This window comes from Syngnathoides biaculeatus, chromosome 15, assembly GCF_019802595.1.
Source record: "Syngnathoides biaculeatus isolate LvHL_M chromosome 15, ASM1980259v1, whole genome shotgun sequence".
NCBI classification, from domain to species: domain Eukaryota; kingdom Metazoa; phylum Chordata; class Actinopteri; order Syngnathiformes; family Syngnathidae; genus Syngnathoides; species Syngnathoides biaculeatus.
Window position 1 is genome coordinate 11,440,959 of NC_084654.1, and position 27,711 is coordinate 11,468,669.

The 27,711-nt window shown below is 42.6% G+C and overlaps 2 protein-coding genes across 3 annotated transcripts; one reads left to right on the top strand and one right to left on the bottom strand.

The window, feature by feature from the left end:
• Window positions 1-1,839: 1,839 nt before the first annotated feature.
• On the bottom strand, window positions 1,840-9,802 carry LOC133513552 (kelch-like protein 28). The gene is made up of 6 exons (XM_061844431.1): window positions 9,761-9,802; window positions 8,744-9,004; window positions 8,017-8,654; window positions 7,487-7,930; window positions 6,020-6,228; window positions 1,840-4,669 (listed from the first exon to the last, which is right to left on the bottom strand). Exons 2-6 carry the CDS (start codon window positions 9,002-9,004, stop codon window positions 4,506-4,508), a joined length of 1,716 nt encoding a protein of 571 aa, XP_061700415.1. The 5' UTR covers window positions 9,761-9,802; the 3' UTR covers window positions 1,840-4,505.
• Window positions 9,803-10,797: 995 nt separating this feature from the next.
• On the top strand, window positions 10,798-27,531 carry LOC133513588 (TOG array regulator of axonemal microtubules protein 1-like). Of its 2 annotated transcripts, none has more exons than XM_061844507.1 (23): window positions 10,798-11,870; window positions 13,017-14,177; window positions 17,483-17,549; window positions 17,939-18,067; window positions 18,818-19,075; window positions 19,160-19,440; window positions 19,597-19,820; window positions 21,323-21,423; window positions 22,441-22,599; window positions 22,668-22,733; window positions 22,897-23,048; window positions 23,120-23,255; window positions 23,367-23,600; window positions 23,762-23,885; window positions 24,070-24,175; window positions 24,458-24,693; window positions 24,776-24,934; window positions 25,007-25,133; window positions 25,217-25,332; window positions 25,555-25,738; window positions 25,823-26,042; window positions 26,121-26,207; window positions 26,408-27,531. In XM_061844507.1, the coding sequence occupies exons 2-23, from the start codon at window positions 13,098-13,100 to the stop codon at window positions 26,665-26,667; spliced, it is 4,506 nt and encodes a 1,501-aa protein (XP_061700491.1). In that variant the 5' UTR covers window positions 10,798-11,870; window positions 13,017-13,097; the 3' UTR covers window positions 26,668-27,531. The 2 variants fall into 2 exon arrangements, with proteins under 2 accessions (XP_061700491.1, XP_061700492.1); XM_061844508.1 differs by having other exon boundaries at window positions 18,899-19,075.
• The last annotated feature ends 180 nt before the right edge of the window (window positions 27,532-27,711 follow it).

The following is a 27,711-nucleotide window of genomic DNA, read 5'->3' on the forward strand; positions in this document are numbered from 1 at the left end:
TAATGTTGCATGTTTTTTTTGGGATGTGGGAGAAACCCGGAGTGCCTGGGGAAAACCCATGCAGGCACAGGGAGAAGATGCAAACTCCACACAGGCGGGGCCGGGTTCGAACCCGGGTCCTCAGAACTGTGAGGCCAACGCTTTACCAGCTGACCCACCGTGCCGCCTACTTAAACAATATTGGGAGAAAAAAATATATATCATAAGTAAAAGGAGTGGAATTATGTTAAACAAAATGACTTCAAATTCGTTGTATTTGTAATAATTCAAAATATTATTGAACTGAAAATAAAACAGTCCAAAATGTTAAATTTTTAACACTTTTGGAATTGTTTTGACTGTTATTCAAGATTTGATATAATACTGCATATCTCATATACTACTTTAATATACACGGTTAGGATTGTACTACAGTAACAATTTATAGAGGAGGTTTATAGAGGGCGGTACTTCATCTGGATCTCAGGGACTTGGGCTTGGAGAACTGCAGGGTTCTCGGCTCAAATCCTTCTGTGGACGTGACATCAACCACGCTTGATGCAAGCAGAGAAATATTTTTCATTGAAAGTTAAAAAGTGCTGGCATGGAGTTTTATTAGTAGTTTTCACACAACTTGTCTCCACCGGCTTCCTTGTTTATCTTATCTTGTGTTTGAAAAAATAATCATAAAATAAAATTAGACATTTGGAAAAAGATTGGATTTTTTTTCAATGACTATTTCTAATTTAAATTGCGCACACGTGCCAAGCCTCAGCCAGACTCTGCCTCCAGTGGCTCCAAGATAAATTGAGTTTGAGACCCCTGCTCTAGATAAAGGTATAGCTCCAAATTTAGATAAGAAATTGCATCGACTAAGTCACAAGAGGATCAATGAATTCACCTCCAGAATCTTTATGTGACTGCCTGTTAGTCCTTCTCTGTGATCTATGAAGCAGCCTGATGACAATAAAGATTGCTGGACAGGGCTTGGCTATGTAATATATGTACAGTAACATTATAGTATGACTGAAGTTATCTAAAACAATTTGATTTGGACTTTATGTCACTATTAAAACTAATAAAATACCACTTGCAGAGGTATCTTATTTTTTTAATTAAAGAGGAAACACTTCCCCTCTCCCACCAGTATTTACACATTTACATGGACAATGAATAACTTGTATCCCCACATGTAATCGCTAGAGAGCGCTGCAACCTTCCAGAATCCAGATTGACGCCTTGTGGATACACAGTGACGGCCACAAGAGGTCTGATCCCGTTACACAAACCACCAGAGCTCCGGCAGTTCTCCTCGCTGGTGTACATCCATACTGCAAAGTATACTTCTGCACACGCAAAGACTTCATCGCTGCCTTTTGGAATTACTTCACCAGGCCCCCATACAATGTTTTCCTCACAGTTCTCTAATTTAGTTTGCATATCCTGTAAAAATGGACCTTCCTACTGTCACTTTATGTGCAAAACCTCTTTAATTACTTGTCATGGTCTATCATAGTGGCAACATACTGTAGTCGGAACAAACGTGCTTTATAAACACTGTCTAGACAATTACATTCTGACATTTTAAAGATGCTATTGCTTTTTTAAGTATAGTAAATTCAGATTTATACAGTATGCTGTGAATACATATCAGCAAATATCTTTAAAGATTAACTTTATAAAAACTTTTGTAAGCATTTTCTACTCTGACCCACTTTTTTTCTTTTCGAAGCAATTTGTCCTTGTAAAAAGTAGTCTTAGAACAGATTTCTGCGGAGCATTTCAAGTACTTGAATGTGTGACGTTAAGTTGATTTTTAAAAAATGCGCTGCGCAGTATTTCATACTTTGCATTGTATTGACATAAGAAAAGCAGACGGTACCTTTTAAGGCAGGCATTTATTTTAAAACTGGGTACAACTGCACCTCACAGACTGACTACAATGTATGTAAAATGGGTTTTGATCGAAAAATGGAAGGCTACTGTTGCTAGGATTAGTTTGTATTTCCAGTATTAATCCACAGGCGAGTTCAACATAATCACCTCCAGTCACACAATGGGACATGAAAAAAGAAGCAGAGTGGTCATTTGGCTAACATTGACATCAGTTTCAAAAGGTTTTTCTTTCTGACACAAATGTACGAGTGGTCATCCACTGGATTTCTTTGAACAAGCACTTTGGTGAGAGTGGCGGCAATGACATTAGTTAGGCCACAAGTGTACAAACTCAGGTTTTACATCCTTGTTCTTTTTGCAGATTCACGTTTGCAGATTTACTATGAGCTCCCCTCCAAAAGCAGTTTGTGTACACTTGATAATAATAGCCCCCCCCCCAAAAAAAAACACATTGTATTGGCTCCAGAACACACAGAGAACTAGTGAGGATAGGTGGTATGGGTAAATGAGTGAATGAATGAATGGTGGCAGCAGATAATTACGCCTGCGTGATTCGTGCTGCCCATTCAGGAAGGGTGTTGTGTCACACACAAGGTTACAGGACATGAAACAAAAATATAAATCATAAATACAATATGCATTCACAAATTCACAGTACTAAAATACATTTGAAAAAAAAAATCACTTCATTACATGTGAGAAATTTAAAATGATACAACCCATCTCAATTTGCTAGGTAAACCTAATTTAAAGCCTCTCTTAATAATTCAGTAGAATGTTTAAGAGCAATGCAGAAGATTCTTGTACATTAAGTGTAGCAACTACCCCCCCCCCCCCCAAAAAAAAAAAAAAGTGGCTAATCTTCTATACCTAAATCACTGTTTGACTCTACCTGTACAAAAAAAAAATATGGATGGAATGAACAAGTATGCACATCAAAATGAAGCTTACATCAATAAATGGTGGTTGATCAGACGTTTGCGGCCACAAGTGTTAAATCAACATATGCTCTGTTACAGCAATAACAAGATTGCCTTGGCTTTTTAAAGAGACTCGCAACTCATTATTGCATGATGGAAATGCCAGTATCCTAAATGCATATGTGGAAATCTTACAATATCTATCAAAGGATTTGTTTGGTAAATGCCACTCAGCGTTCGCAAAAAAAAAAAAAAAAATTAAAAAGTGCACAAAGTATGTCAAATAGACTCAAATATAAATACTTCCATGATTCTGCTGGGCCTGCCTGTCAGCAAAGACACCTTTACAGCTGTTTGGACAGCATGAAAGGATTTAATGCCAGAGTGAAGGAGAAACATATTGAATTTGTGGAACATGAGGGGTGACGGCTGTAGATTGGGGCAGGGAAGACGCTTTGGCACTTTGTTGGATTCATGACCAAAAGCTTGCTTGAACGGGGAACGCATTTTAACCTGCGGCTGGCTGGGACAATGAGTCTGTGTAAGTGTCTTCAGAGGAAACAAGCACGCTGCCTGTTCTTGGAGAAGACGACTTGAGAATGTGCACGATTCTCTTTCAGTGCTTTTTGTACGGGTGGGTGCATACGTTTTAACAGATGTACACTTAAGACGTTCAAGGAGCAGACAGAGGTTGACCCAGTTGTGTGAGGCAACGCAAACCCGCATTCAATCCTAAATATAGCACCAGTTGGCATTGCAGACAGACCAAAGCGTGCATAGAGGGTCAGGTTCAACAAAAGGAAGAGACGAGCACAACGTACGTGCCTTTAAAGATGCAAGAGGGGCGATGACAGAGAATGAAGATAATGCGACACATCTTCATACGCATATTCACGTGACCCAGTATGATAAAAGGTTTACAGGCAATGCACTATTATATTCATATCTATATATTTAATTTAGACTATTTACAAGTGAGAGAAGCCCTTGTTGAGGAAATAAAAATAAAATTCAATTTTACTATTTATGTGAAGCACATATTGTGATGCAGAACCCCGTGTCAGCAAGCATGAGCATCTGTTCTGCATGCAGATAAAACAAAATCCTATCCGACATGCAGATACCCCTTACACACGGACACACACATCTACATGGCTGACAAACATTCATACGACGACACAAACTCGTGTTCTAACAGCACTGGAACACACAGTGCTTGTTGCAGCTGGAGGAATTATGAATTAAAAAAAAAAAAAAAAGATTTAACAGAAACAACGAAGGGAAAAATGTTTGCCAAAGTAACTGAATTTTGAAACAAAAATCTGACAATTATCTCCCCCATAGTCCTCAGGGAATGGCTCCTCGTCTTCATTTTGGACTAGTCGACGGAGTAGAATTCTCCTCGCGGCCGTGACAGCAGACATTGCTTTGTCGGCACAAGAGGGAAGCTCTTCATCTTCTCTGCAACCACATCCCCCAGCACCCCCCTGACCTGCCAGCTAGCTAGCTAACCTAGTACATCCATCCATCCCTCCAACCAGCAGGTTTCTTGTCCACTGCTACTCATGCTGGTTTTTTGGCAACCTTTTGCACCTGGAGGATGAAAAGGATGTGGCGACGGAAAAGGATTCAACAGCTGGGGGTGGAAAAAAAACCAAACATCTTTCTATTCAAGTTGACTCATTAGGTGCTAGCTGGCTGGGCCATGGGTCAAAGGGAAGTCAGACCAAAGTTACAGCGGCAATAAATCATGCCGCTGGAGTCCAACCAGCTGTCTGAGATTGGATCATAGCGTTGGACAGTGTTCAGGTAAGATGATCCTGAGTGACCCCCCACGACATAAAGGTGATTGTCCACTATGGCAGACCCCACACCTGCAAGACACAATTGGAAAACTGTTTACTTAAAGACTTCAACGTAGTTATCATTTTAAGAATTAGGACAATTTAGTGGCTTCATTGGCTAATGCCTTGAAGTCTGCAAGCTACCAATAACCATGTTTCAGGTTTGAAGTTCCCGGAGATGTTACGATATCCCACAGGGTGAAACTTTATAATGGGACATCTACTAAAGAAATAAATACGTTCCGGAAGTCCGAAGCAATTTGAGTTTTTCGTAAGTAGAGGCGCATTTTACATGTACATGGCCTTATCCATTACAAGATCCCGACACCCATCACCATCCTGCCAAAATTAAAGATTCAAAGTACATAAAGTGAAGAATAATACAAATTATGTACATTTAACCTTTGGCGTTGGCCAACTATGCGAAGAGAAGGGTGAGTGACAAACAAAAAGGCATGTGGGGGACGGAGGAGGAGGTAAACGTTTGACAGTTGAGTTAGACGAAAGTTTCTTGTGCCCATGGTGAAGAAAGATGAATAAAATCATAATAAATAATAAAATAAACACATAAAATTCACAAAAAAAGTTGTACTCTTCCAATGTGTGCTCGCGTGATTTGGTGACAGTTGAGTTGACACGAAAGCGTAACAATAAGTATGAATACTGGAGTAATGATCTTTTTGCAATTTACTCCCAGATTGATTTTGTGTGAAATGTGAGCCTGTTTAATCGAACACAAGGATTATATAATCACAGGAAGAAATGACTTATTCTGTTATATGACAGACAAAATGCGGATGCACATTCTACCATATCATGGAAGATAATTTATTTGTTTTGTTGATCACCATATATCACTGACAAAGCTAAATGAATTGAAGACATTTCAGACATATTAAATGAGCACTCATAACAATCTTGCATGGCACGTTATTGGCCCACAACACGCTTTTTGGTAATTACTTTTACTTTTTTAAGACAATGGACACAATGTACCAAAAATGTTGTTCACCAATACAGTCAGTTTACAATACTAAATGTCACGGCTTTAATCATATTGTAAAGAGATATGATGGGATCTCAAATCCTCATAAAAATGCACAAAATGTGGACATTATCCAAAGAAATGTTTGAGCACTGTTCTGTGTAGCAACAGATCCAATATATCCCCTGCATTCCTCCAATGGAAGACAAACAGTTTAGCAACAATTAATGAAAAATTTATTGGAAATCTCTATGCATGCTAAATTAGTGTATGCTCAATCATTTGTTTGAATTTTTTTGTGGAGTCGACCTCACAATCATCCAACTAGCAAACGGGTTTGATTTAACTTAGGGGAAAAAAAAAAATTTATGGATAACTGTGTGATGTTCACTTACCGGTGCGTGGATCATTCATCGGTCGACAGGCTGTCCACTGGTTTTGGTGCGGATCATACCTCTCAATGCTGGACAGGTGAGAGACTCCATTGTGTCCCCCCACCACAAATATAAAGCCAAGCATGACGCCTACGCCAAAATTGATCCTCTTGTCTGCCATGGGGGCTACCATTTCCCAGGCATCTTTGCTAGGGTCGTACCGCTCCACACTGCGAAGAAGATGCACCATAGTTAACATCTATTTAGCGGACGAGGGCAAATCCAGCACGATCTGGCATTTCTGTCCACCCTTTTTTTTTTTTAAAAACAGTACTGATTGTCTGCAGCCAAATTAAACAAGCATAATATCAACTTGCCCCATACAACATACATGCGGGATCAGTCTTAACGAATTGAATGAAACCCTCAGAGAATCACTGCGACATTGGGGATCTAGGATTGTTTTGTATGAGGCAAATGCACAAAAGCCATAGAGAGAAGGGGGAGGGAGGAAATGGTCCCCCGAGTCTCTCTGTCCAAACACACCCCTGAAGGCTTTCGGGAGTCAAGGAAACGTGCAACACAGACGGTACTCACCAAAGAGCAAACGCAACAGCACTCGGTGTAACTTCACTTTTGACTTCACTCATAGACAAGCCCGTAGCAATTTTCCCAGCAACCTTTGACATCCTGTTCTCTGCCAGATTAAAGAACTACCAAACTATTTGGAGCACGACAGTTTGCTTTTGTGCAACTTCCTGTTTTCAATACAGCAACCCAAATTTCTTATGATGGATAGGTATTCGGGCAAACATTTTACTCTGAAATTCTGGTTAGCATCAAATATTTAACTGGGGAGGAAAATTATAAATGTATTTCCAAGAGGCAAATACCAAACTTAGTAGAGACCATTTCAACTGTGACATTTATTTCATTTATTCAAGTGGCCGAGTGTTATACCCAGCAATAAAACGTCTTTGTAAAGCGAAGCCACAATTTGCGGAAATCATAAGAACGCAGTCAAATCTCATTTGATCTCATTGCATTTAACGTCCTTTAGCTACTAAGAACCTCAAATGTTCAAGCCTTGGCAGAGATCTATGGTGCCACATCCTAAAAATTCATTAGTCAATTTAAGGCTCAAACACCTCGAGTGAATTTATCCAAACAGTTGTGCAAAAATTAATGAAACCTAGATTATAAAAGAAACTCTTCGTATAGTATTTCTATTCTGAAATTTCCTCCAAAAGTGAAATATCCCTAACATGTTGTGAGTTGTTTGGTTACATGTTAAGAGTCTTCAAATGATACCGACATGGATGTTTTTGTTTTTTTTTTTTTTAAATGGGAGGAAGTTGGAGTGGCGAATATGCAGAAAGGCTGGATTTAAAAAAAAAAAAAAAACATCCTCAGAACTGTGAGGGGGCCATGCTAACCGCTCGTTTAACACGCTTCCTGCCCACACTTTCAGAACAAAATGAATAGTACCTGTTCATATGAGCTGGTCCATATCCTCCAATGGCATACACCATACCATCCAGCACCGCTGTCGCAAAACAGCTGCGTGACTTGGTCATTGGTGCCACGGGCTGCCACTCCTTCAATTTGGGGACGTACTTTTCCCCTGACTGGAGGTAATATTGGCCATCATAGCCTCCCAGTGCATATAGTTCTCCAGCCAGGACCACCACCCCAAGTGTGCTACGACATTCAGCCATATGTTCTACTGAAGACCAGGTGTTGCTTTCAGGGTCCCAGCTCTCCACTGTGCTTTCGTGCCTTCTATAACTTATGCCCTGTCTCATATGTGTGGCTATCCCTCCCACCACGTACACCTTGTGGTCAAGCACTGCCACTCCAAACTCATATCTGGGAACACTGAGAGGGGCTAAACCTATCCATGAATCAGTCTGAGGGAAATACATTTCCATGCTGCAAGAGAAAAGCGGATTACACGCGTCAACCATAGCTTGCATGAAAGAGGGAAGAAAATGTAGCTTTTAGCATTAGGTTATTACCTTTCTAATGTGGCAAACAGTCCAGCTTTGCCTCCTACTGCCAGCAGCACCTTCGGGGCACACCTTGGTCTTGCAGATAACACAGTCTGATAGGAGAGTCTATGCTCAGGCATAAAATGATATTTGAGGGCCTCGTTGAGCAAATGCTTGCATGCGTGGTCATCTCGTATAAGATGGTTGGCTTCATATAAACGAGTAAGAAATTTGACACTGAGAAGTGGAAGGCGTACACAGTGCAGCAGTTGAGCCAAATGCTGCTGTCGTTCCGTTACATCATATTTAATCCACGACTCCAGGGCATAAAAGACAGTCTCCTCCGTTACCACCTTAAGGCAATCATTGGACACAATGTCATCCAACTCTGCTCTTGTTAGTTCAAAAAACTCCTCAGTCTGACAGACTTCCTCAAAATTCTGACAGATAAACTTTGTTGCAGCCAGGCACAGATCATGACAGCCATAAGTCTCTGCAAAGCGGGAGATGCCAATACAGTTTCCAGCATCCAGCTGGCTCTCCAAGAAGGAGCAGCACTCCTTTAGTACTAGCTTGACTTGGAGTAGGTTGGCAGCAGGTAGCAGGGATTCCACAGTTTCCTGGGAAATGAACACTGTGCCAGTGTAAGCATACTCAACAATGGCCTACAACAGAGGTAAGAAAACAGTCATCAGAAAAATAATATTCCTAGAAGTCAATTGCTCAATTTCATTTCAACCTGTTTCCATCTTACCTGCAAGGCGGTCTCATCAATACACTGGAATTCAACCTCAGCAGTCTCTTTTTCTGACAGGTTACCTGTGAACATGGCCTTGAAGTAAGGACTGATGCTGGCCAGCACTACTTTGTGGGCATGGATCTTGGCATCACCCACCCGGAGCACAATGTCACATAGTTCATGATCCTGCCGCAAGAGCTGAAGGCCTTGCAGCAACTGTTCAGAATGCGGCCGTGTGAGACTGGCAAACATATAGGACTGGTCCTGCTGGTCCATCTGAAAAGCCGAAGCACATTCATTAACATCATATTGACATGATAATTATTAGATCTACTGTAAGAAATACACAAACAAAACTAAAGTCTATTTCCTGAGGTTGGACACCTGAAGAGAAACAGTAGCACGTTGTATAATATTAGATACCCGCCAGGTATCAAGGAAAGTTGTCGAGTTCACAGAGATCAATAGTTTCACTGGTGAAATGCAGCCCTTCACGCAATGCTGTTGTTAGGTTTTAGGGCAGCATAAACGTAAAGTGATGAAAAATTCCAGAATGTTTAATCATTTCTAAACATTTTTCTTAGCAAAACGACTAAAGCTGCAGCACGCAGATGTCATTGTGTCAAAAACGAAAAGGTAGTTACCTACTGACAAGTGTCTGTACACGGTTAGAGATAAAAATTACATGCGAATGAAACGCTCTAAATCGTGCTAGCTACTTCTTAGCTGCACATTAGCAAAAGTGCTAGCACGGTCAACCCAAACACCGCTGAATTTAGCTCTAACACATGATGCTGGTCGCATTTTAGCATTTACGTGAAAATACGGAATTACCAAAAACAAAAACACTAAGTCTAATTCTGTAACTGTCTTCAGCGGCACCGTGGAAAATAGCTGCTAAAAATAAACACGGTTAGTAGCCGCATCATTGATTGATATACAGTAACGCTGCTGACAGAGACCCACAAAACGCAACGTTTTGCTAAGATGTCCATTGATAGGTTGTTGTTTTGCGGTACAAATAAAACCAACCTGGAACTTCTTGTCCGACAGGTGAGCCGCTCTGGTGATCGATTTTGCAGTGACGGAGTTCAGCAGTGACGAGTGGGAACCCCGGGCGGGCGGCTACAAGGGAAAACAACCTACCTACTGACAAGCTAGCCAGAAAGCTACAGATGACTGCTTACAATTAATGAGCGAGTAAACAGTATACCACTTCCGCTACTTTCAAAATAAAGGCATTCACACTGTCATTCATGACCGCAATAGGCTTCCGAATACAGTAATGGACTGGCTTGGGTTTATCGTATGACGTTGAAAACCACTAATTATACTGAATTATACAACGATTTATAAAAGAAAAATCAAAACGTTTTCCTTCAAAGATTAGCAAATCAATTAAACGATTGTAGATAGTGTTATAAAACAACAAGTAAACGTGACATTGAAAGTATTTAGAACACATCCATCCATTTTCTGAGCTGCTTATCCTCACTAGGGTCGCAACAGTGGTCGCCAGGCATCGCAGGGCACATCAAAACAAACAACCATTCGTGCACACATTCAGGCTTACGGGCAATTTAGAGTCTTCAATTAATTCATTTGTGGTATGAGGAAGGAAACCGGAGTCACCCGAGAAAATCCACGCTGGCACGGGGAGAACATGCAAACTCCACACAGGCTGGGCCAAGATTTGAACCTCGGGCCACAGAACTGTGAGGCAGCCACTTTAATCATTTTTCCAACATTACTCCTATTTATAATACAGTAGTAATTAAACAAATGAAAAATACAGCATTAATATATGTAACAACCTGAATTTAATTGATTACGAGTTATAATAAATACTATTAATTCGTTGAAGTTAGAGTCATATTATTAGAGATGACATATTAAGCATTTCCAGTGGAAAGCTCAGATAACATAGTTACCAGTATCAATATATTAGAAGCTGTTGGGACGCCATCTGACTAAAAAAAAAAAAAAAAAATTGTTAAATGTTTGATAACCTGGAATTGTGTAATAGGTATACAGTATATTTACAGGTCAGTGCTGATCCTTTGTGAGCTTGAAATGGCATCATAGCTTTTAGTTTTCAAAGATGAGAAGATAGCTAATCCAGATAACTTTGCAGCATCTGACTATGTTCAAGGTCAACTCTGTTTTGAGGTTTCAAACGTTTCCAATGTTGTCAATATGCTTTTACTTGTTGACTGGAAGTCAACATGCACCCCTTAAGCCCAACGCGGAAGTGCTCCATGCATAGAATCCATGAGTAAAACAAACTTGTCGGGAAGGGAAGTAAATTAAATTAACAGTTTTGTTAAAAATTAGAAAAGGTTTCAGCCATATTCCTGGTCACACAAAGTGTTTAGCTGCAAGAGCCAGATGCTCTTCCACATCGCAGTGGGTGACAGTAGCACTGCTGTCAGTGTCAGCCAGAGAAGATGCAATAGAAATGGGAGTGGGGGTTTTGTTTGTTTGTTTGTTTGTTATTTTTTCAACACAAAGAAGCGGTCAAAATGGCACGCTATTGTAAATGCTGATTAATATTTTGTTCCATAAGCACTATTGATCAAGGACGATTTTAAAGGAGTTATCTCGCTCAGAAATTGGGAGCATTCTCTCAAATTCATACTTTTTAATTGATAATAAACATTAAGATTCAAAATTCTTGGAGGACAGCGATATGGAGGGTCCCGTAGCTCATTCATAACAAGAAGCTTTACTTGCTGACTTGTTTTTGCTGCATGTGAATGTTGCGTTTCTCTTCCCGATGACGTGACGCGCGTGCGTCCGTGGTGGGCGCGCACGAGCCCGCAGCTGGCGTCACCATGGAAGCGCTCGGTTTGCGACCTGCGTTCGCCATTTTGCCTCCCGGTGCTTCGATGTGTGTGGCCGTGTGCACGTATATGCGGGCGCCTGCGTGTTTAAGTGTGTGGGCGCCTCTCGGTGAAAATACCTCCGTTCCTTCCCAAACGTTTAACACTCCACACACGACCAGTTAAAGAGGCAAAAATGTTGACTCTCGGACGAGAGTAGCGGCCCGCTCCGCAGCCTGGCATGGGAATGCGGACGACGTATCGTTTAATCGTCTCGGCGAACGCCGTCGAAGTCGAAAGAAACCGTGAGGCGCTATAAGGTCTGTCTTATTGCTTTCTCGTAACTTTGCTAGCTCGAGTCAGCCGAGTAGCGAGCTAGCTAAACCGTGCACGCAATGTTTTTAACACCAGCAAGGCTTCAATCTGTTGACTTTATCTTCTTTACGGCGGCGTAGACTCTTGGTATGGAATCCACTGATTAAACCCGTTGACGTTTGAGACAAGGGGTTTTAGTGCGTGGGCTGCTGTAGACGACATTATTTAATACGTTGACATGCTACGAGTCGTGTACACCGTGGTGGGATGTTACCTGACCCTGAACCATGCTGTCGAGTGACAAACCGCCACAAGTGGTTGAATGTCCAACTTAGGTGCATCGTGTCCTGCAATGCATACACGATGAAGTGTTGCACATTTTTTACATCAGTGCTTATGTCTTCATGATGATTGTTTTATTACACCATCATACTTCATAATATGGCGGAACGCTGGATCAGCTGGTAAAGCATTGGCCTCACAGTTCTGAGGACCCGGGTTCGATCCCTGCCCCACCGGTGTGGAGTTTGCATGTTCTCCCCGTGCCTGCGTGGCTTTTCTCCGGGCACTCCAGTTTCCTCCCACATCCCAAAAACATGCAACATTAATTGGACACTCTAAATTGCGGCTGTTTTGTCTCCATGTGCCCTGCGATTGGCTGGCAACCATTTCAGGGTGTACCCTGCCCGTTGACAACTGGGATAGGCTCCAGCACTCCCCATGACCCTTGTGAGGATAAGCAACAAAGAAAATGAATGGATGGATGGATGGATGGATATTTCATAATATGTTTGTTATGTACATATTTTGCATGTTTTCCTTGTTGTGTGTGTGGGGGGGGGCGGGGGGAGTTCTGGCTTCCTCCCACATTCCCAAAAAACATGCATGTTAAGTTAATTGAAGACTAAATTGTCTATAGGTGTAAATGTGAGTAGAACTGGTTGTCAATTTGTGCCCAGTTATTGGCAACCAGTTGTATGCTGCCTATCAGACATTGCGATAGACTCTAGCTCACATTTGACCCGACTGATGGTGAATGCTATTGAAAGTGGATGGATTGACTTATTGTCCATTTCTTGGCCGTCTGAATATGCTTATCCAATTTGATGACGCTAAAGCAAATCCTGTCTTTTTTTCTTTTACCTTCACAGTAAAGTGGCTCCCCATCATCAACGACTCAGGATGAAAGCCAGCGATAACGAAGAGGAACAAAACCATCCTCTTGAGATTGCATGCAACGCTTCTCATATTTGACCACATCCGTTGGATTGGCAATAATGATTCTTGGAATAATCTCCCAGGAGTTATACCAGCAACTTCTGGACCCCAAAAATTACCAGAATCGCACAAATGGGGTCGAAGAGCTCCAGCAAATCCTCTCGGAAGTGGACTTGAAATTGGTCCCTTCTGACAGTATTGAAGAGTTCATCAATTTTCTTCCCAAACTTCTGGATGACAGTAATTTCAAAGTATTGTATGGCACCTTGCAAGTTTTAAACTTGCTTATTCAGAAGTTAGATGCAAATTTTCACAAATATTTCAAACAGATCATATTGGTGGCCGTCAAAGCTCTAGGTGACACTCGTACCATCGCCAGGAATGAATACATGAACATGTTTCGTCTGATGATGAAAACTGTTGGCCCGCAACAAGTTCTAGATCTTGTTATTTGTAACTTGAAACACAAGAATTCTAGAGTCCGGGAGGATGTTCTTAACATCATTATTGCAGCTATGCTCACTCACCCGAGGAATGAGTTCAACATCCCCAGGCTTTGTTTTGAAGTTGCGCCATATCTGGTAGACAGTAAAAGAAAGGTCCGCCACGCTGCCCTCGAGCTGTTTGCAGTTTTTGACTTCTGCTTGGATACAGGGAAAAAACAGCCTCTCACGAAAGCTGTGGACATGGTTGAGCTCAATGAGGATGCAGACGGTCTAATGGCAGCTGTACAAGCCAGACGAGCAAGACACGTCCTCCCCAAACTTTCATCAGAGGGAGTGGTGGAGTACGCTCTGGTGCTGCCTAAATCGGGCCTGCGCTGCTCCCCACAGGCTTGTTGTTCAGGAGCGGATCTGGACTGGGTGATGAATGGAGGACGTAGCAGCAGTGCGAGGAGTCATCGAACTGAACCGGACTGCGAGCGACTGTATAACTATGGCAGCTTAGGATCCCTCACTGACGAGTTTCCCTCCCAAAGGAGGATTGTCAGCGCAGGTAAAGGGAAGAACAAACTACCTTGGGAGACGTTGAGTTATTCAGCCACTGAAAATAACCATCAGTGCCACTCCCCCAGTGGAAAGTGCTCCGAGCAGGTGAGGTCAGACTACTTCCAACTCGATTGCATTTCTTCTATCGGTACGTTTTCAGCATATTGTATTATGGTTCAGGGTAGCATACTGTTAGCATAATACAACATACTCTATTATGATCCTGGTTTCAGAACCAGAGATTCTTATCAGAAGAATACTTGGATGGTTCTATGGAAATACAGTGGTCAAACGCAATCTATTACCAACTTATGAGTTCTATATGTGTGGGTATATATTCCCCTTTGTAATTAGTAGAAACTACATACCACATTAATAGGACACTCTAAATTGCCCTGAGGTGTGATTGTGAGTACGACTGTTTGTCTCAATGTGCCCTGTGATTGGGTGGCAACCAGTTAAGGGAGTACCCCGCCTCCTGCCCGTTAATAGCTGGGATAGGCTCCAGCACTCCCTGTGACTCTTGTGAGGATACGCGGCTAAGAAAATGGATGGATGGATGTACATGGTGGCACGGTGGATACGTACATACCAAGTTTTAACATTGACTGGTAGAAAAGTGGGCAGCACTCACAGTTCTGAGGACCAAGGTTCAAATCCCGGCCCTGCCTGTGCGGAGTTTGCATGTTATCCCCGTGCCTGCGTGGGTTTTCTCCGGGCACTCCGGTTTCCTTCCACCATTCCCAAAACATGAATTAATTGGAGACTCTAAATTGCCCTTAGGTATGATTGTAAGTGCGAATTGTTGTTTGTTTCCGTGGCGACCAGTTCAGGGTGTACCACACCTCCTACCTAAAGATAGCTGGGATAGGCTCTGACACTCCCATGAGCCTTTTTAGGACAAGCAGGTCAGAAAATCGATGAAAAGTGTTAAAGGAAGTTAACGGTTGTAGAAATTTCAAACATTACAGCTGTGGCGACCCCGAAAGGGACAAGCCGAAAGAAACACATTAATCGCGTACTTGCTCATAATCAGCAGAGGTAACATCACTGCGTGTACCTGTTAGGATAAGCCTCTTCACATGACGACTAAATGCAGATGACATTGCAGTGTACCTACTGATCTATTTGAATTACTGATTTAAAAAAATAATAATAATCCCAGCTATATTCTACTGAACAGACAGACTTATATTCCACTTTCCTAGACTTTAAATGGTTCTTTGGAAGACCTGGACACAATACGTCCCACGAACAACATTCGGCCCTCCACAGTATCTGAATTTAGACAATTGTGCTCATGTGTTTACATACCCTGAATAAATTTGTGAATTTTTCTTGTAATTCTTTTCTGAAATGCTTGACAGTTTGGAAACTTTAAATTCCCCAGAGGTGTGATCGTGAGTGCATCTGTTGTTTGACTCTGTGCTCTACGATTGGCTGGGTACCAGTTCAGGGTGTACCCCGCCTCCTGCCCTATGGTAGCTGGGGTAGGCTCCAGCATTCCTGTGACCCTTGTGAGGATAAGCGTCTCGGGAAATGGATGGCTATACATGTATAGCATTTGATTGATTTTTTTTTTTCTTCATGATTTGAAGTTGGCTCTTTTGCTTAAGAAGGATATATGTTGGATTAGTGCATTAGAGACACAGGGGTCTTGAGAAAGGGGGAAAAACGGCAGTAAGCCTCCTGATTGCTGATTACAATGTGGCCTGACTCATTTTCTTTTTGTTACAGCGCTATATATACTGTATATTGATATACCAGCCCGAGACAATGCATGGACTAACAGTAGTGCTGTCCGACACGTTCTACTAATGATGTTCATGGATCAGGATGGGTAGTTTGTTTCGGTTGGCGTTAACTGACTCAATTCTGTTCTGGGAACTGTAGCCCAGTATTGAAGTGTTCCTTTTCTTTTCAGTACCTTCTGTTTACCACAGTGTCTGTTTCCCAGCAACCCCATCATTGCAAAGTACCTCTTATGAGTGTGGGTGCCTGTGCGACTGTGTGTATAGGACACATACAGTTGGTAATATCACAAGGTCAGACTTGAAAAATATGGCTCATGTGGTGCTCAAGTGTTGACTTCAAGAGCTGGAGTGCTATCAAGCAACCCGGTGGGCAAGATGGGACAACCTTTCATTACTTTCTGTGCTTTTGTTGTCAAAATTAAGGTTTCACATATTCTACATAGGAAAGGAATTGAACACAAGATACCTCATGTCTGCTATGCTGTTACTCTTTGCATAGTACACTGAATTATAGCTGGGTGATTAATTGAAATTGAATTGTGAGTTTGCATTCTCACAATTATAAAAGCTTAATAATCAGTGAGGGAGCTACAGCCGTGCAGGTTGTTTATGCAAATTTCTGTGTAGTAAATGCACCGTGTGTTGTTTGCTGCAAGCGTGTGCTGTATGTAACATCGCACAATACAGTACTCAAAATTGCCATCTTAATGTTAACAGTCATGTCATTATCCAAGACGCTTATCCTCACAAGGGTTACGAGAAAGATGGAGCCTATCCCAACTAGCTTTCCGACGACGAAAGACAGACTACACCCTGAACTGGTCGTCAGTCAGTCGCAGGGCAAATAATCGACACCATCACTGAGCGGGAATCGATCCCACGCTGCCCGGACCAAGGGCAGGCATGTTTACCACTACATCATCAGTGACTAATGTTAACAGTCAGTTGGAAAAGCTATTAACGAACTAGTTAATGGATCACGGGTTAGGAGAGCTGGAGGTGGCAGAAATGAATATGTTGAGGTGCTTCGTAGGACTGAGCTGGTTGAATAATATTGGAAATTAATTCATCAGAGGTACAGCCAAGGATAAATGTTTTGGAGGCAAAGTTAGAGAGCAGATTTTGCTAGTTTGGACACGTCCAGAAGAGAGAGAGTGAGTATATTGGTAGAAGGATGATGATGATGATGTAGTTGCCAGAGAAGAGAGCTAGACGAGGACCAAAGATGTTGATGGATGTCATGAGGGCAGTTGGTGCTAGAGAGGAGGATGCAGGAGGTGGGATGACACCCGGTGGCGACCCCTAACGCGTCAAGCCTTAAGGAAAAGAACAACCACTTGGGCAACCACCTTATCTCTGTTGTTTATTTTTACCTCTCCTCTAAAAGATTTATTTTATTTTCAACTGTGTTGTACACGTTAGGTCACATTAACAATTAGAAAAGTTTTCACATATGTTATCAAGGTCTCGTTTTTTTATAAATGGTAAAAAAAATTGGCACTTGAAAAAGGGGTGTGTAGACATATCCATTCTAGCAGGAAAGTGACAAAAAGGCCACATTACTGCATCATCATTTATTAAGACTGGTGGATGGAATGAATCTAAATAACTCCCTGCTTCTTGCAATCATTGCCTAACCTATTTGTCTTTTCACAGGTGACCATTGAAGAGATTATTCCGCTGACCAGGAAGTTGAGTCCAGAGACCTACATACCTACTTTTAGTATGTGCCAATCCATCTCTAACGCTCACATTAATCTGAGGTGACAACTACGTACATTTGAATGCTTAGCATGGTCAACGTCAAGCGGCACACATTAGAGACTTTGAATTGGATTAACATGTTGAGTCAAAGGAGTCACAGGACCACATGTAAAAGAAAGCCCTCAAGTGTGTGTGATTGAAAGTTGGCCTGGAAAATTTATAAGGTACTAGACCCCTTGCGAAGACACAAGTCATAAATGATAAATAAGAGTTCACTGGTCATAAAAAACAGTTCCTACTTTTACAACTCCTTTTTTCCAAATTGGCTAATGCCTGCAGATTATTCTGAAGTACAGTGAATTTAGAAAATAAATTGTGGTGCTACAAAACTTTAAACTTTGTCTCAAGGTTCTACAGAACCACTGACACCCCAAACGTCCAGGAGAAGGACATCTCCAGCCAGGCTCAGAAGAAGCGGAAGCCTCAACATCGACCCTGACATCTTTAAAACTACAAACTTCACTGAGTCGGACAGCGGTGAAGATTCTTTTTTACATTTATTTTAAGCCCGGGGGAACTTCATGCTGAAAGCTTTCTGTCTGTATGTGCACAAATAATTTGCAATGCAATCTTTTTTTTTCTTTTCCACTGGTCATGCAAACATTTTACAGTTTGCAATCAATGGACCACTTTTGTGGCAATAGTATGCCATTGGAAATATTGATTCTGAAATGAAACTCAAGTTTTGTCAATTTTGTACTCATTATTTGTGAACACTGTATTCATTCAACACATAGTATACTATATATAATTTGAATTATCATTTTTTGAGTGGAATAGATCCCTGTCACAGTGATTAATAAGGTATTACCATTACCATTCATTCATTTTGCACACCACTTATCCTCACAATGGTCAGGAGGGTGGTGTAGCCTATCCCAGCTAATTTTGGGTGGGAGGCCAAGTACACCCTGAACTGGTCACCAATCAGTCGCAGGCCACATATAACCAACCACCTATTCACACTCACAATTACACTTCTTGGCATTTTATTACCAATTAACCTACCTTGCATTTTTGGGGGGATGTGGGAGAAAACCTGGAGAAAACACACGCAGGCAAGGGGAGAAAATGCAAACTCCACACAGGCAAGGCCGGATTTGAACCAGTCGTCGGCTTTGCCTCCAGTTATTATTTGAATTCTTATTTTTTGTGGGGCGATTTTTGCCCCTGTCGCTATTGTTTATTTTTTTGAATGTCCTAATGTGTGACAAATGTATTTTGCAGTGTTATCCAAAGGACACATGCTCTCGAGGAACCCCAGTGTTGAGCGCACACTTTCTCTTCCCTCTAACCACACCACACCAGGCTCCTTTCTGCTGCCTTCCTACCCTCTGGCTGCCCTCCCAGGAGGCGTGCTCACTCCAACACTATCCCGTCGCCATGCCGACTCGTCCCTTTCTATATCCAACACCTGGCCCAACAAGCGAGAGAACAGCCCTCACCAGCGAGGCAGCGGTTCCTGTGGGGACACAGCAGTCAAAGGCAAGGGTCAACTTGTGAATCGAATGTAAAATTAGCTGGATCTCAATTTTGTAACCGTCGGTTTTCTGCCCTCACCTGCACCAGGGGAGCACCCTAGCAGATGCTCTCCAAGGCCGATCCGTGCAACCCTAAAGAGTTCTTCGTCAACATCGTCATTCCGCCGAGCTCTGACAAGCAGCAGGACGGCCCTCTCCATTTCGCCAGTCATTCTTTCAGGAGAGCAGTTTTATAACAATGACCAGAGGCCTAATCCAGCCAACAGCCCGGAGAATCCACATCTAGAGAAGGACCTTCAACTCGAGCCTGTTTGTGCAAACACAACACAGGACACCCGAGAGGAGGAGGAACCTCTGGACATGCAGGAGGTTAACAGACTTTCTGTTTACTTCCCTGGATTCTGTATCGAATTTATACACCCGAAGTCTTTTGTAAATAGGGTCTTCAGATGTGTGATGTATTTGAAATCAATGTCATTTTTTCCCCCCTTTCTGTTTATATTTGCCTCTCTGATTCTTTTCCAGATGTTCAACTCGTTGCGTTCATTGCGCAACAGTGCTGCTAAGAAGAGGGCCAAAGTGAGCCTCAGCAGTTCAGACCCAGACCAGGACAGCCCAGAGTCTACTATGAGGTTACCCCTGGGTCAAGACCTACTGGTGCAAGCCTCTCCCATACTGACCAGCTCAACCAGTGAGAGTGGTTTTTCCAGTTTGAGTCCCACCACCTCAAGTGTATTTGGCATCAAAAGGTAAATAGCATCCTGCATCTGTTTTTATGAAGATACTGATTTGATCACCTTTGATATTGTCGTGAACACCCAATTTGCAAGTTCACAACAATAAGCGGTCTCGTTTCTTTTTGGGAGTCAGGAGTGCAGCTAGGTGTTGCCACTTGGACTGCGTATTTAATCACATTTTCATCCCGATCACAAATTTGTCTGCCAGAATTAAAATAACCTATCGGTCAGTGATTTTTATATTTAAAATGCACGCACTGCTGGAAATGGAACATGTTCTAAACCAGTAGTGAGCCAACCACTGGGGGGGGAGCCCATCATTAAGGCTTCATTAAAGGTCCACTGTCATGAAATGCATGATTTTTAGTATGTTAATAATGGAAAAAAAAAGGCACCCGGAATGGACCCATCCGTTTTTTCACCACACAACATGATTTTGACGTATATGGCTTTTTGTCACTCCCGCTACGAGAAGAAGCAGGAAGTGACATTAGTAGCAGACGCCCACTCAAGTGGTCTCGTATGTTTCTACTGGTTTGGAAGGTAGCTCTTTGTTCCTTAGTGTTGGCAAAATGCCCGCTCGTTGTATTGCTGGATATTGTTCGAGCACTCAGGAGGATGGATTCCTTCTTCATACTTTTCAAAAAGAGAAGGTTCGTTGTGAAAAATGAATTCCACAGGTGCAAAGGACGAGAGCTTCGTGGGTTCCAAATGACCTGTAGGTGTGTATCAATTGTGTCCAATTGCCAATAATAATCTTCTCAACACACGATTAAATGGTATCGGATACACCTCATATTTACAAGGTACAGTACATATGACATGACCTATCTGATACATTGTTAATTCAAACGACCGGACTTCCCCTTTAAAACCCTGATCCCAATCCCATTGAGATGGTGTGGCATGACATCAAGAATACTATTCACACTACACATCCCGAGGATCTTGCTGAACAGATTTGTAAAGACGAATGGTCCAAAATTCACCCTGATCATGGTGCATATCTCATTTGCAACTACAGGGAATGATTGGTTCATGTTTAATGCAAACGAAAGATGGTCAACCGGATATTAAATCCAAGGATTCGCTCACCTTTTCTTCCTTGTCCTGTTTGTGTTCACATCTTTTCAATTAAAAATACATTTATATATCATGTAAGTTGGGGATAGAGAGAGGGACAAAAGACTCATTTTAGAAGGTGTTCAAGAGCAATTTTCTGTTCAAAATATAGGCATCACCTTTACATATGGAGTTACAGTTCATGTCGGCAGGACAACTATAATTTGTTTCTGTCGTTTAAGTTTGAAATTTCATGGGGACGGAAAATGTTCTCCTTTTTGGAATGACTTGACTAAAGATGTTTAATTCAGGTGGGTTTGAGGGGGAAACTCAAGCATAGCAACAACCTACCAATTATTTATTCTAAAGGATTTCAATGTGTATTTTAGCCAGGTGGAAATTGAAAAAATGTAAAGATGCAAGTTATACTAACGTTTCCTACCTTTTCACAGTTCTGCAAGTATGGCCTCCCCAGGAGTGAAACCTCGAATTATGAGAGAGCCTTCTGCAAACATGCGATCTTCTGTGTCCATGGACTTCAGCATTCTTCCAGGTAAGAACCAGCTACAGAACCAGGTGGCCCACAAGCTGCATGTGACCTGCCCCTCGACTTGGACTGGCCCCTCAAATTCATTTTTGAAAATGTTTCTCAAATCACTTTTTGAATTGTAATAACCCCATTTTTGAATTGTAATAACACCATTCACCACTAGATAAGACATTGCTTGGAAGCACTTACACTGGGCCTAGTCCGTCAGAGAAGAATAGAAAGTTTTTATGCTCAGCTAATTTAAAAGCAAACCTATGTTGGTACGTCGCATAGCAACCCTGTCAGCCATGGATGGTTTTGCAGCGTTGAGTCAAACCATACATGGCAGACGGGCATTCTTGAGGTTGGTAAATGCCTCCTGGCAGTCCGGAGTTTGTTCACTTGGGAAATTACTCTTTCATGCACTTGACATGTTGCCTGCTTGTGAATTGTATAAAAAGTATGTGGACATTAACTGAAGCTCTCTTTGAAGAATGGACAGTTGAAAAGACCCTTTCCAGAGCACCCACACCTCTGGCCTGCATACCATAACATAGGTCTCTCGCTTTTTTATCATGTATGCTAGCACTTAGGTCGCTGACATTCACCATGTAATTGTTTTACTTGACAGTTTTAAAGTAAATTACAGCTTGAAGTGACAAACAACTTGAAGCAACTTGTATCTTGTCTAGCGAATGTTTAACTGCCTGTTAAACTATTCACAGTACAATTGCGGTTGGTCGAATAATGTGCGCAGTGGATGCTGAGTGCCCGAGTTTGTTTGCCCCCTACATTGCAGGACTCTGTGATGTGACTATCGTGCATGCGCACATCACAATGACCATGATCAAAGAATATATATTGCAGCGCTAATGCACTTTTTTTTTCCCCTCATTTAAAATGGCATTATTCCCATATCTTGTTTGGAAGTGTGCAAGCCTGTTAGACCCCTCCATCATTTTACTTGCCCATCCCTGAGTCAGATGCGTATGTGGTTTGCATTAAATTTATTTTTGTCCTTTTTAATGTTATGCCTCAAAGAACTATCGCAGAGGACTGACTTGTCGTCTGAGGTGGGTGTTGTCGGGCTGAAAGTCACCAATGGAACAATCAGAACCAGTGAAGAGGCGACAGTAACCTCACCTCTCACGGTCAAACCAACGTTGACTGACTCGTTCAGGGCTGTGAAGTCTACAAAAGGTAAGCAATGGGAGGAATAAAATGATCGTTTTCAGGTCTACAGAGATTTTTTCATTTTTATTTTATAGGATCTCGAAGCAATGGAACCAGGAATTCACCAGCAACAGACGTGCCTGAAGGAGTCTTTGGAAGAGGTGGATGCAGCCAATCATTACTTTTACTCCATTTACTTGAGATTTTTTTTGTTTATTTTCAATGCCAAATTCACATTACAGTTGAACTTCAAGCATCACTCATTTCTGCAACAGAATACTGCTCACATAAATTATCTGCAAATATCCCCCAAATGTCTCTTAGGAGTTTTTGGCACTGCAGTGTCCGCCCCTCGTTCGGATTTGGCCTCATTGGAGCAGGGTGATACAGCGGCCAAACCCACCACTGATCTTTCAGGAGGCCTCCCTGTCATCTCCGGTGATCACAGAAAGCGTGATGACCCGTTTCCAGATGAGGTAACATTTAGTCCTTTTTTTTTTGTTTGTTTGCGTTTTTCAGAGCAGTGACTGTGTATTTCTGCGGGTAGGTGATGAATATAAGGTCCAGCCAGCTGCAGCATCTGAATCAGCCCAAGGGCCTGTCCAGTCAAAGGGAGAAGATTCGGCACCGTGTCAGACAGATGCTCTCTGACTCACCCAATGAAGAGAATATAAACATGAAAGGTGTGGCATATCTGAACAGTGTGACTGTCACTCAAAACTGTGCATTATCATTTTTATAAAAGTATACTTTTTAATATAGTTTTGTCATATTGATGTTGATCTTTGGTTTAGATCTGCATCCTAACAGTAGCCCAATCAGTTGTATAGAGGACCTCACCTCAGACGAGTCACCTATAAGCCTCACCAGTTCGGTCAGTCCACCAGGACCTCAGAGCCCAGTCAAGTGCCTTACTCCACCCCATCAGCCAAGTCCCCCCACAGTGCCTCCCAATCCTCACAACCTGTCCCGTATTAGGAGGGCCCCCAGCCTCAGCAGAACCCGCCCCTCGCTGTGCCACAGCTCAGGTCAGTGGGGTATCAACATGCAAAAAAAAACGAAAAAAATTGGCAATCATTATATTCAGTTTTGTTTTGCACCACGCTCTTTATTTGCACGTCACCACATGCATTCACAGCTTGTTTTGAGCCTACTCTGCGTCACAGAAGAGACCTTTTGTCCTTCTTAGATGAACTGTCCCCTGTTACTGTTGGCCCCAAGAGAAATGTCTCTCAGCCTCCAGATCTGTGTCCCTTTTCCAAACCGGACCTTGCGCTGTTGCAGAGCTTCGAACTGCTGAGTTCAACGCACTGGTGAGAAAAGTCCCTCCCATTGTATTGATAACTCCAATGCATGAAGTAAACAATCATATTCATCTTCATCAATCCTGCAATGCATGTGTAAACAAATTGTTGACATTACATTTAATACTAATCATCCTTTAGAGGGAAAAAATGTTTGACATTGACTGATTGCCAATACTGTTCTGCTTTGCAGGGAGAAGAAGATTGAAGGCCTGACATTTCTGCGCGCTCTGGCACAATTCCACTCAGATACACTCCAGTGCAGACTTCGTGATGTCTGCCTGTCTCTCATTCAAGAGGTAGCAGCATTTTGTTATCAGAATGTGGAACTTCCAAGGTTTTTTTCCAGGATGCCTCGTGTCCACTTCTGATCAGTTTGTACAGTATTTTGGAACCAAATTCTTATTAAAATTATTGGGGTATGTCTTCTATACAACCTCCTTTGTTACTTCCTGAGGTGCAGTCTCTTGCGACGACATGTAGCTTAAATCTCAAAACTTTTAGGCAAATTCCAAATTGTGTGACCGTCACGGATGTTCAGCTTTTTGTTGTTCCATAAGTATGAAAATCTCCTAATTCAGGTGAAGAACCTCAGGTCAGGTGTGTCCAGGACTGCCGTGTGTACTCTCGGCGAGCTTTACGTCCACATGCAGAAGGGAATGGACCAGGAGCTGGAGGGGACTGTCAAAGCCTTGCTCCACAAGGCGGGGGAGAGTAACGCCTTTATTAGGCAGGATGTCGATGCTGCCTTGGACAGCATGGTGCAGCACTGCACACCCACCCGAGGCATTCATGCTTTACTCTCTGGAGGACTTAGGTCAGAATGCTTTGAGAACGCACAGTCATGCTGAACCTGGAATGGAGATATGAAAATAAAAAGCTTTCCCATCTCCTCACAGTCATCTCAACGGACTGGTGAGGAAGTGCGGTGCCCAACACTTGGCAAATTTGGTGGAAAAGGTCGGAGCGGCTCGGCTCCTTAGTGGAGGTAAAGAGCTAACCGAAAGAATCTTGCCCGCAATCGCCAAGCTGTCACAAGACTCCTCACAGGAAGCAAGGTAAGCATTACGGGTGACTTTTAGGTTTACTCAGGCACGCAAAGTGTTCTAACATGCACGTTCAACCTCTAGGTACTATGGACGCCGAATGTTGCTGTCCCTGTCCTGCCACCCGGACTTTGAGAAGATCCTTGAGAGAACGATCCCCTCTAAAGACCTGCAGACTACAAGAGACACCATCTTAACTCTCAGGAGCAAGGTACAAATTTCCTGCCTTCAAATCAGCGTTGATGTTTTTACTTGAGTCTTGACCTCGCTGATTGGGGTCGGGGGTTGTGTTAGGGTCTTGGCGAGATGCCTCAGGACACTCAGTCAGCCAGAGGCAGACGCTCCCTCCCAGGCAGCGGTACGGTCCGGGCCTTGTCCCTCACCAGAGAGCCGCTCAACCACCCTGTCAGGTATGCGTGTGTTACTACTTACCAATAGAGAAGAAAAAAGATAAAATGGACATAAATACACTGTAAGGAAAAAGGTTCTTCTGGACATAACACCCAAAGGTAATAATGATGGCCGAAAGTGTTTCCATCAATGCATCAACGTCTAGTTTTATACATGCGGTGTATGATTAAAGGCGAGGCTGACAGTAATGCAGCATGTGAAATGTTTTGTGTCTGTTACAGAATGTCCAACAGTAATTACAGCAACAGATCTCAGACACAGAGTATAGCAGACAAGAATGAATACATCAAGCACATAACAGGCCTTCTGGGCTCCAAGGACTTCCGAGAGAGAATCAAGGGAATGGACCAGCTCGTGGTTGACTGCCAGCACAACTCCAACATTGTCATCCAGAATATATTCCCAGTATGGCTAAATCTCAACATTAGCCACCAAAATGTTCCTTTGCGCGTCAAAGAAGGGAGACTTTGACCCCGAGTCTGTTTTCAGATTTTCGACGCGCTCAAGGCCAGGCTGCAGGAGTGCAACACCAAGGTCAACCAGTACGCTCTTGAGTCGCTGCAGAAAATCATCCCCTTGATGAGGGACAACTTGTCTCAAGTGGTCAACATTCTGGTCCCGGCTATTGTGGACAATCACCTCAACTCCAGAAATAACGCCATCTACTCTGCTGCTATTGGAACCATTGATGCACTTATCTTCAACCTTGGTAAGAACCCAGAGCGCTTTTATATTTTTATTTGGTTTAGCCTCTCAAGTTAAGCCTTATGTTTCATCTCATTGGCAGATAACAGTCTCCTCCTTCAGCCTTTCTGCACAAAGGCTCAGTTTGCAAGCGGCAAAGCCAAGGTGGATCTTGTTGACAAAGTTGCAGGTGAATCTGAATCTTTGCTAGCTTTATTTTTATTATTTTATGGACCAATAAAAAGCAGTGTTTTGAGAAGCTGTAAACTCATACGTGAGGTAGGTTTATGCTTCCAAGGAGCAAATATTTTGCCTCACCGGGACAATTCTTTAGGAGAAAAAGAGAGCGAGAGTTCCTGCTTCTATTCCATTTCTTCTTCGCGTTTCCAGACCTTGTGAGCGAGCTGTACCCTCGCAAGCCGCAAATGGTGGAGCAGAAAGCGCTGCCCTTGCTGTGGCACCTCCTGGGCACGTCGAGCCACAGCGGCAGCGTGCACGGACGCGGCGGCAGCATGCGCGCCGCCACCGCCAACCTGTGCCAAGCTCTGAGCGCCCACATGGGGCCCGGCCTGAGCGAGTGTGCCGCATCGCAGTCGGCCAACGTCCACAAAGGCTTCAACGAGGTGCTGAGGAAGGCGTCCAAAAGATAGAAGATTCTGAGCGGTTAGAGGAGAACATACTTACACAGCACTGACCTTACTTGAAGACATAGTGATGTTCGACATTTCTTAGTGCCTGCACTTTGACCCCGTTGAAGAGAAAAGTTCTCAAAGACAAAGTACTCGTACTCTTTTCTCAGTGATAATTCTTCCTCTGGTACAGAAACTTGGACTATCGCAACATCCTGACATCAGGTCCTACTCCCACACAATGCTCTCTTTGCACATTGACAAGGTAGCTCTCATTATGACAAACACGAGATTTGCATATGAATCAGTCATCGCTTGACGTCACGCGCCGAACGCCAACCACGGATGACAAATCAGAGAGCCGTTTGCGGAATGTAACGTTAAAATGCACAAAAAAAAAAAGGATGACAACAGGGATCTGAAAGGTGTATCGTGTTTTTGCAGTGTCATAAAAATGTCTTGATATTTTTTTAATGGTTTTACGTGGATGTTATGCAGGGTCGTGAAAGGAGAATTACAAGATAGTACGATACTTCTGTACAGCTGGTATGTATTTGCACAGTATTCGCTTCTTCTGTAATCATAAGCCGTACGATGGTTCAGTCAACAATTTTATCTGCTGTGTAATGCTTTTGAATCTCGACGTGCTGCAGACTTTTGTTTGTCCACGTGGCGCGCCGTTAATAGTTGGCTTACTGTGTATTGATGCCTTCATCAAGGAAAATGAGTTTGTACTCCAGTTGTTGTCTGAGAAACAAAAAGGTCGAGGTGGAGGATTTTCAATACAGTGCCAGTCTTCAAGTAGCCTTTTAACATATTCTATTGTTAAATTATATTGATATTGTTTGTGAACAATGAGAAAGACGTTGATATATATAAAGTTTTATTTCTGTAAACTGAGCTTTCCTGTGCATTTTTCCCCAAAGTATGCATACTACACCCCCTTCATGTCATATGGTGCCATTTACCATTGGAAACTAGTCAGCAATGATGCCAAATATTAAGTACCTCTGACAGTATAGTATTGTAAAAATACAATATTTCATTTAAAGCACGTTGATTGGG

What these genes read in the sequence shown, in the direction of transcription:
- LOC133513552 (XM_061844431.1), bottom strand. Translation starts at nt 9,004, where the DNA reads ATGGACCAGCAGGACCAGTCCTATATGTTTGCCAGTCTCACACGGCCG. An exon ending in CTGTTTGCCACATTAGAAAG is followed by an intron (nt 7,931 to 8,016) that starts GTAATAACCTAA and finishes TTTCTCTTGCAG; the next exon opens with CATGGAAATGTATTTCCCTC. An exon ending in GGACCAGCTCATATGAACAG is followed by an intron (nt 6,229 to 7,486) that starts GTACTATTCATT and finishes TCTTCTTCGCAG; the next exon opens with TGTGGAGCGGTACGACCCTA.
- LOC133513588 (XM_061844507.1), top strand. Translation starts at nt 13,098, where the DNA reads ATGCAACGCTTCTCATATTTGACCACATCCGTTGGATTGGCAATAATG. An exon ending in GGACTTCAGCATTCTTCCAG is followed by an intron (nt 21,424 to 22,440) that starts GTAAGAACCAGC and finishes TATGCCTCAAAG; the next exon opens with AACTATCGCAGAGGACTGAC. An exon ending in CTGCTGAGTTCAACGCACTG is followed by an intron (nt 23,886 to 24,069) that starts GTGAGAAAAGTC and finishes TCTGCTTTGCAG; the next exon opens with GGAGAAGAAGATTGAAGGCC.